This window comes from Martes martes (assembly GCF_963455335.1).
Source record: "Martes martes genome assembly, chromosome: 14".
Classification (NCBI taxonomy): domain Eukaryota; kingdom Metazoa; phylum Chordata; class Mammalia; order Carnivora; family Mustelidae; genus Martes; species Martes martes.
The window spans coordinates 63,568,842-63,578,197 of NC_137902.1; the positions used below are offsets into that span (position 1 = coordinate 63,568,842).

Below are 9,356 nucleotides of genomic sequence, written 5' to 3' on the forward strand. Positions count from 1 at the left end.
CATAACATTATTGTTATTTCACTGTATTTGACCACACAAAGGAGAATTTTCCTATGTTTACACTGTATTTTCTTTTCATTTAACTCTTTTGCTTTTCTTCTAAGGTCAGTTAATACTTCATTTTCTCATTTACTTTTTCTCTTTATTTTTTTCCCTTTTCTGAAGAGGTTGATGATTTTCTAAAAACTAGGTGAATTAGAGGAGTCTGAGTGGCACAATCAGTGAAAACTCCAACTCTTGGTTTCAGCTCAGGTCGTTATTTCAGGGCTGTGAGATTGAGTCCTATGTTGGGGCTCTGCACTCAGTGTGGAGTCTGCTTGAACTTCTCTCTCCCTCTTCCACTCTCCCATACTCACACACACTCTCTCTAAAATAAATAAATATTTTTAAAAAAAAAAGTAAAAATGAGGTGAATTCTATCCATTGGTTATCTCTTACCTATAGGAACATTTACATGTCCAAAAAGAAACAGGTAAGCAAATTAGCAATGTATGACTTTATTTTTCCTTTACACCCAAAAAATCTGGTGCACTCATCTACCAAATTCCAGTCTTTTATCCTCCTAATTTTCCAAGTAGAGAAGTGATACTCACGTATATAATTATATTTGTCAAGATCTTTTGTCTCTTTATAAATAGAGTCCATTGTCTGCTTACATGCCTCTCAGTTGACATTTATGAAGACATTACACATGAGAAAATAGGGTGAGACAATTAGGGGAGACAATTACACAATGGAAATAATGTTGAATAAATTTACTCCAAAATTCCTTCACATTTTGAGTGATTGCCATTTAAGCTCAGTGATTTATTTACTTTCCTTTTAACCTTCCTGAGTAATGTTTGCTATCTGACTTAGTACAAATTTGTCTGCTTTAAAATTTTTCTGGCCATTTTTTCCAAAGTTATTTTTGATAAATTTAGTAATATGTTTCTCAACACTCAGAGTTTCCTATATTTTGTGTGTGCTCAGATATTGCATATGCAAAAGATATATGTTTATATTGTAGGGTTAGAATTTGGCTTACTAATGGCTAATGTTTATTATTTATCCTTATTTTGTAAAATGATAGAATTAAAACAAAAAATTTAAGAGATATGTTCACATAACAAAAATACTACTGCTACCATTGCTGCTGCTGCTGCCACTTGCTACTACTGCTAGCTAATGTTTATCTCTTTCTGCGCTCCAAGTACTGTTCTAGGATTTTAGTTATGATAAGTTATTTAGTCTTTACAATACACTATGAGGTAGATACTGTCATTATCACCATTTCATAAGTTGAACTGTGGCAGGCAAGAGAAGTTGAGAAGGTCTCAAGCTTATATGGTAATAAAAAATAAAACCTAACCTGCATAATTAGTCTGTTTTGAGTGTTGTTCTAAGAGCTTTATATGTTTACTCATTTTTATAATATACTTAATGTAATTATCATATAAAATCTAGTAGCTATAAATTATTATCGTTATCCTCACATGGAATATGGATAAACTAAAGCATATAGATGTGAAATTACTTGTTCATGTATCAGTAAATATGGATCTGGGACTGAAGGGGCCCACATCCTATCTCTCTGGTGAGGGTTGGAGCTGGTATTTGAACTCCAGCAACCTAGCACCGGACCTTGTTCTTTACCATTGCTTCCTGCTGCCTTGCAGACAAATTGCATGTGAGTTTTTGGTAGAATTATTGAAGTTTGGGATTAGAAGAAACTTCAAAAGTAGCCATCTATTGAACAATCTATTTTACATCTGTTGCAAAATCCTCTCCAGAATTTTCTCAACAAATTTTTGTCCAGACTTTCTTTGAAAATTTTCACTAAACCTCAGGGCAACTTATTCCATTTTGAGTTGGTATTATTAGAGAGTACTTTTCTCTATTGTGATAAAATTTGCATTCTTATAGGCACCACTAAAGTTCTTTGAATCCGAATTGGCCTTCTGAAGTCACAAGAAATAAGTTTAATTCCTTTTCCATATGATAGCCTTTTTTTTTTTAAGATTTTATTCATTTATTTGACAGGGAGAGAGAGATCACAAGTAGGCAGAGAGGCAGGCAGAGAGAGAGGGGGAAGCAGGCTCCCCGCTGAGCAGAGAGCTCGATGCCCTATGCCGGACTCCATCCAAGGACCCTGAGATTATGACCTGAGCCGAAGGCAGAGGCTTTAACCCACTGAGCCACCCAGGTGCCCCCATATGATAGACTTTTAAATATATAAAATTTCTTGAGCTATCCCACATATAACATGACTCAGATCTCTCACCATCCTAGCCTCTCTCCCTTAGACCAAAAACTTTATAAATTTTCCTCCTAAAACATTAGGCACAATATATAATATTTCTGATATTTTCTGAACATTATACATACCCCAGGGCTAAAACTTTCTGTTTCCTTTATGGAAATAGTATAGTACCGTGGTTAAAAGTGTGGATGCTGAAACAAGCTATCCAATTCTGACTTCTGCTTCCAACACTTAAAATAACCACATTACTTTGGACAACTAGAGTTTCTACAACTCTATGCCTCAGTTTCCTCACTGGTCAAATAGGGATAAGTATAATTATTTTGTGAAATTGGTATGAGGATTAAGTGTGATCATAGTTAAATCATTAGAAACTTCCTGAAACAGTATGAGTTCAGAAACTTAGGTAAAATTATTTAATATTCAGCTACTTATTGAAGGTCTATTATGTATAGACAATGACATTGCAAAGATGGAATAAAGTTATAGACTGCATTCCCTCGGTATCTCCACTTAAAATTTTAGACTTTATACTTCTTATGAAATGACCTGTGATTACATTTAATTTTGGAAAGTCATAAATCCATGTCATACTGTGGACTTATAATTAGATAATAGTAAGGGAAAATCCTTGAGCCTTTTTTATGGCAGCTGCTGTGAAAAGCTACCTCTTCTATCCTGTTCTAGGTCATCCGGTTATATCTTGTCAGGATCTTATGAGATCCTGATTGTGTCTTCTGGGGTAATTGTTTTCTATCCAGCCTCGATGTCATATGTGCATATGAGAAGCCTTCAATCAATGTGGCAACCAACTCATTGGTGAAATGTGAAGTGGAATAGAATCAAAGGCAGAGCCTGCAGCAACCCTTAGAGAGCTCCCTTTGGGGAGTCATTTACACAGTTAGGAATCCACCTAACTGTGCTTATACCCAGAACATTTCTTAATCTTGTTAATAAGAACACTGTGGGAGGCCTTTTCACAAGTCTTATTTAAACCCAAATGTCTTATATTAATTTATATATCATTACTTGCTTGGTAATCCTAACTCTATTGGAGAGAGAGACAGAGAGAGAAAATCTTAGTATGCTGAGTGTAATTGTTCCAAGTAACCCGTGCTAATGCCTAGTAATTATTGTCTTCCATAAGGGCTTTCAGAAATCTCCTAAATAACCACTTATATAACCTAACTAGGGATTAATTGTAAATGTGCATTTTGTACTTTAAGATACACTTCTGCTTCATTCTGAAAATTAAGACTTTATTTATTTATTTTTTTGTCATCACCCTTGTCTCTGCCACTAACTACCAAGATAATGAGGCTTAGAAATGTCATTTACAATTTCTCTCATAGTTTCTGAGATCCAATTTTTCCAGGCCTCAATACTTGAAGCATTTAAAGATATCTCTTGCAACCACCTCATTTATATTTGGTTTCAACCTGATGCCTTTCTATCCCCCTCCAATCTGAAAATCTCTCTTGACAGAGAAGTTGGCAATAAAATCCGCTATTATACCACTAACCCCAAATTGCTACCTTCCTTTGTATTTTTGCCAAAAAACTTAATTTTGATATTTCTTTAATATCCTTTGTATTTTTATAACATCTATTCTTTCTGACTTCAGTCTTCAAGACCATTCTCATAGGCCAATGATGTTTGTGTATTTGTATATTTGCCAAGTATGGCCCTTCTTTTGTACATTCAATAATTTCTTCCATAAATATTTATTGAGGTTCTCTTATTTGCTGTTCCAGGCACTGGGGATAAAATAGTGAATGAAACTGTCATATTCCCTGACTTACATCCTAGTAATTGGTGTAAATTTTTTATTATTGGCTTTACCTTCCCACTTTCTTTTCCGAACTGAAGGTAGTTTTCTTTTATGTGTTGAACTTTTAATTTTTGGGCATCATGTAGTCCTTTTGAGATGTATCTTTAGGTTAGCATATCATGATCTTAGAAAAAAATTTTTTTAATTTTCTCCTTGAAAATTCTTGAAGTCAGCCCTCTGAATTTCTGAGTCAAAGTCTAACATTTTCCCTAGCATCTATTTCCAATAATGTTTCCATGATTTTGTAAAACTAAAGATGACAATATGGGACAAAGAGGCTTTGCCATAATTTACACAGATGTTGGCACATGTGGAAGTTGGATTTTAAATCTCAGAGTTTCTTTTACTTCTTCATTACTCCATTATAATCATGAATGGATTTTTTTCATGGATTTCTTATATCACCAAGATATTTTGGCAACACTTGAGAGGTTTATTAAGGTATGCTCAACTATGAGGAAAAAGAGAAAATATTTCTTTAAAAATGATCATATTTTTTATTACTAATTTAAAATTTTGTCTGTGTTCTAGGAATAGTCCTGCCCTAGTCTATGCCATCCTTGTCATATGGACCTGGAGCATGCTGCAGTTTCCACTCGACCTGGCAGGTAAATGTCTCAATATTTGCTCAAAGAAACAGAAAATTATAACTCCTGGTTACAAGCTATAATCAAGGAGGCATTTGCCAAGATTATCATTTTTAATCATTTTGATATCCCAGTGTTAGTTCCGGTTCAGTTTAGAAGAAAAGTTAACTGAAACTTAAGAAAACCGCTAGTGGATCCATTCTGGGACCTGGTGATCCTGAGAGAGCTGCGTGTACTGGAACACAGCTTTACACTCACTTCAAAAAGTGGTTCCATCACATATGCATTGTAAAATCTCCCACAAATTATATAAGACCTTTGTGCCTCAATTTTCACCAATGAAATGGGACTGTTAATCATAGTAACTAGAGTTGAAGTTTCTTGTGATGACTAAATAAGATAGAGTTTGTGAAGTACTTAGCACAGTTGCTGGGATACAAATGTTACCTCGTGATATTTTCAGACCTCATTTTCATTCTTTTGCCAGACCCGTATCTTAGAATATCACAGGGAGTAAGAGCAGTTTGGGGGCCACAAGGAAAATTAAAATTTTCCTCAGTAGTGGCCCTTAGAATTCCATTGGTCATATTAACAAATACATCAACTCCTAAGACTTTGCAAGAAGAAACTGTTTACCAAGCATATCATACTAGTGATGATCTAGAGCTGCTTGTCCAATACAGCATCCACTAGCCATATGTGGCTGTTTAAATTTAAATTAATTGAAATGAGATAAAATTAAAAGTTCAGTTCCTCAGTCACACTAGTCACAATTCAAGTGCTCATCTACCGCGTATGGCTGCTGTAGTAGGCAGTGCGTTAGGCAGAACATTTTTTACCATCACAGGAAGGTCAGTTGGATGACATTAATCTGGAGTCATCCCTAACTTCCAGGAAAGATACCTGGAATTCTGACTTGAGAATTCTCCAGGATGCTACTTTACCCTGAAGAAATTCTAGGATTTAATAATTACATTTTCCTTAAGCCTGACTTCTTTTTTTATGGCGCCCTACTCTATGGCCTCAGGATTAAAATTAATCTAAAACAGAGATATTAAATCTTTCTGCATCTTCTTTTGGCTTACTTTAATAGGCCCAGAGTTTTCAGAGGCCCTTTTAGAATTTAGCAAACACTCTCTGAAACAAAACTGTCATCAAAATAGATGGAAAGAATGGGGGTGGATTTTTAGAAATACCCAAAATCTAATTACCGATTAATAATTACAAACAAATGTATGCTAATAACACACACACACACACACACACACACACACACACATTTTGTTGTAATGTGCCCAATCTATACCTCTTGATCAGGTGGTGTTTCCTGACAGAATATTTGGTACCATCACTTTAGATGTTGAAGAACACTCTTAGGAGGTCCCCTTGGAACCATTTCCCCGACCCTAACTTCTTAAGAGAAGCCGCTATTGGGGCACCTGTGTGGCTCAGTCAGTTAAGCATCTGACACTTGTTTTCGGCTCAGGTCATGATCTCAGTGTTGTGGGATCAAGCCCTGTGTAGGTTTTGCCCTCAGCAGGGATTCTGCTTGAGATTCTCTCTCCCCATCTCTCTCCTCCTCTCCCCTCACCCTCTAAAAGAGATAAATAAATCTTTTTTAAAAAAGAGAGAGAGGCCACTATTGATCTCATGTTGGTTTTTCTTTTTTTATTCACACCGTTCCTCCTCACCCTCCTATATCTTGTGGTTTGTAGCCTTGCTAAGAAAATTTTTATTTGGGAAAGAAATTGTATAAACTTTCAGGGGTGATAATGTTATGCAGCTGTTTGAAAAACAAAGACCAAATGTTACTTCTGACTAAATCACTATTGCATTTTCCAACAAACAGTACATTATGTTCACCCATATCAAAGCAGCTTCATAATATTTGCAGGCTCCAGTAGACGAAGGCATTCTTTGTTTGAAAATTCCAAATGGAAGGCTTCATTATTATAAAGGATTATTTTATGCCCTTGACCTTGAATTAAATTAGCATTTTAGAAATTAAAACAAAAAGGTTCATCTGTTGATTGGGCCTCCTTTTGTTCAACTGAAAAATCAGTAATTATATCCAGTGTTTCTTGTAAACCGTGAAATGAAACCATACGGCATTAGACAAAATAAAATAACAATGGCATTTATTTTGGGCTTTTGTCCACCCACCATTAGAAAAATATGTTTAACATGAATTAGGTTTGAATTTGAATTATAAACACTTGCATTTCCACAACATCATTTACACGTGTGGCTAAGTGAGTCAACCAGGAAACAGGTAAATCCCAAAGGGAGGATACAGAAGGATCCCAAACTCAGCATCAGCTAAATCATTCATTATCCCCAGGGAAAGAAAGAAGTGAGAAATCAGAGAGGAGCCGAGGGTGTTACTCTCATGGAAATAAAAAGAGCCAAGGAATAAGGGCCCCTCTCCTCACAGACATCGTTGTTACCTTGGTTTTCTAAGGAAAAAACTGGAGCCCAGGAAGGTTAAGTAACTTGGCCAGCATCTTACTAAGAAAAAAATGAGGCAGCCAGGCTACCTGGCTTGAGGCCTAAAATGCCCTGCTGTGCTGTCTCTCTACACTGCAGACCCTAGGGACAGAAAAGGTGGTGTGGTGTCCCCAGGATGGGGACTAGAAGGTGATCTAAAATTTGTGACATGGATGGAAAGCTGAGGACTGGCTTTCTTTTGTGTGTTTTATTGAAATTACAACAGACAATTGATTTTAAACATAAAATGACCATGGATGTTAAGTGGTTAAGGGGTGGCTAAACGTCGTGTTCAGTGTTAAGGATGAGCCCACTCATTCCCCCCCAGAATTAAACTATAGAATCAGTCCCAACTGTTAAGTGGTACAGCCCCCATTGTTGATGACTTGTCCCCATTTCATTCTGTCTTACACATTTCAGAGGTGCACTAATTGGTCTGTCTTGTGTTCTCAGTACAGCATGTGGTCTGCCCCTTGTCCATGGCAATGAGGGGGTTCCCCAGCTTCTTCTTTTGCCAATACAGCGCCGATCTTTGGAACATTGGGATCAGTATCTTCATACAAGACGGCCCCTTCCTCATCGTGCGTCTCATATTGATGACCTACTTCAAAGTCATAAACCAGATGCTGGTGTTCTTTGCCGCCAAGAATTTCCTTGTGGTGGTGTTACAGCTCTACCGCCTGGTGGTGCTGGCGATGGATGTCCGCGCTTCCTTGCTACATCAGCCCGGAAGCCTGAAAGCAAAACACCGCTGCCCGTGTGAACCCACTGCGAGTGGGATCTCATCTGGAGACCCAGAGAGCGGCTCTAAGGGCGACTTGGGGGTCCCCTTGCAGGCCTTACCAGTCACCCCTGAGGACTCTCAGTCCACCCCGTAGCTCCTTACTGACAAGGCAGCCGCTAGAACGTTTGACTACCTGGTCCTTCTTAGGGACAGAATCTCCTCTCTCTCCCTCTTTTTTAACTTTGGCATATAATAATTTTCAAAAGAACAACATAAAAAGTGATCTTAAACCAAAGCTGAGGAATTTTCTATTTTCAACTGAATGGAAAGAACTTTGATTAGTGGCTATCGCTACAACTTCTGTGCGATGGTATCAGATGTTACAGTTGTTCAACGACTAAGTGATTTGTTTGTCTTGAACTGTTTGAAAAGCTATGGACAGGGTTACAGTGACATGCCCTCAAAAGATTTAGTGCAGACAAACTGTCACGGCTGTTACCTGAAAATAGAGAAGCTTTGAACTTTGGCTCCATTGTCAGACTATCTCATCTGATCTTTCCTGCAATGTCCCTGACATCAAAAAATGTACATTCAGTGAATGCAGAACAAATGAAGGGAAAAGTGCTTTTAAAATTACCTCACTGTGAGCTGGAAGCAGTGAAAATCTCTGCCCGGCTTCCGTAGCATTGAGAGCCCTCTCCATCGCTGCACAGACCTTCCCAGGAAAATCATTTTTCTGGGCTGATGTGGTATTCTGTCATGGTGCATATGCTCTTACAGAAATTTTATTGCTTTTGGCTTGGGCACTGCAAAATTCACAGCAAGCCATTTCGGTTGTGAGGCAGGAAATACTGGTAATGCTAGCAAAGTCACAATTTCCACTCTGAAACATGATTTGCGGTATTCGTCAGTATTTTTCTTAACTCTACTTTACCATTTTCTGTATTGCCAAGTCGAATTATGTGGGTTGATGCAAGGAAGCACTGGAACAGGGAGTAAAGGTGTTTCAGGCCCTTTAAGTGTTACCATAGTTTCTGGAGTCAGCCAGAGGTAGATTGAACCCCTCCTAACTGCCGCTATGGGAGCCTGAGTCGGCCTTTGGTCTCTGGTAAGGTGTCGGGGATAGAGGCTTGCATCAGCCCAACACGCAGCCAGCAGCCCTTGACTGGTGACCGGGTGCAGAGTACGCCACGCCACGGCATTGTGGAAATCAGGAAATTTGCTTTTCTTCCCTGCATTAAGACTTCACCTCCCCGGTGTTGAAATAGACATTCTTTCCCCTTACACACCTCTGTACTTTCCAGATGGAGGTCATTCGGAACACTTTTAAATGATTTTTGCTTTTAAAGATATAGTGTGAAAATTTACCTGACTGTATAGCAGTGATTACATTTGAGGCAAGCAGTTACGAAACTGCTCTTTTAGGGTTCAAAGCATAATTCCTCCTTGTTATTATGCTGAGGAATTCAAAGGGACATGAAAGAT

At 37.8% G+C, this 9,356-nt stretch overlaps 1 protein-coding gene across 1 annotated transcript in view; it reads left to right on the forward strand.

The window, feature by feature from the left end:
• The window catches only part of TMEM26 (transmembrane protein 26), a gene marked incomplete at both ends in the record, with an annotated part of 41,850 nt that extends 33,825 nt beyond the window's left edge, over window positions 1-8,025 (forward strand). Inside the window, 2 exons of the mRNA XM_080823700.1 lie at window positions 4,605-4,681; window positions 7,601-8,025. Coding sequence (XP_080679826.1) covers window positions 4,605-4,681; window positions 7,601-8,025 — 502 coding nt within the window. The remainder of the gene's footprint in view (window positions 1-4,604; window positions 4,682-7,600) is intronic.
• Between the last annotated feature and the right edge of the window lie 1,331 nt (window positions 8,026-9,356).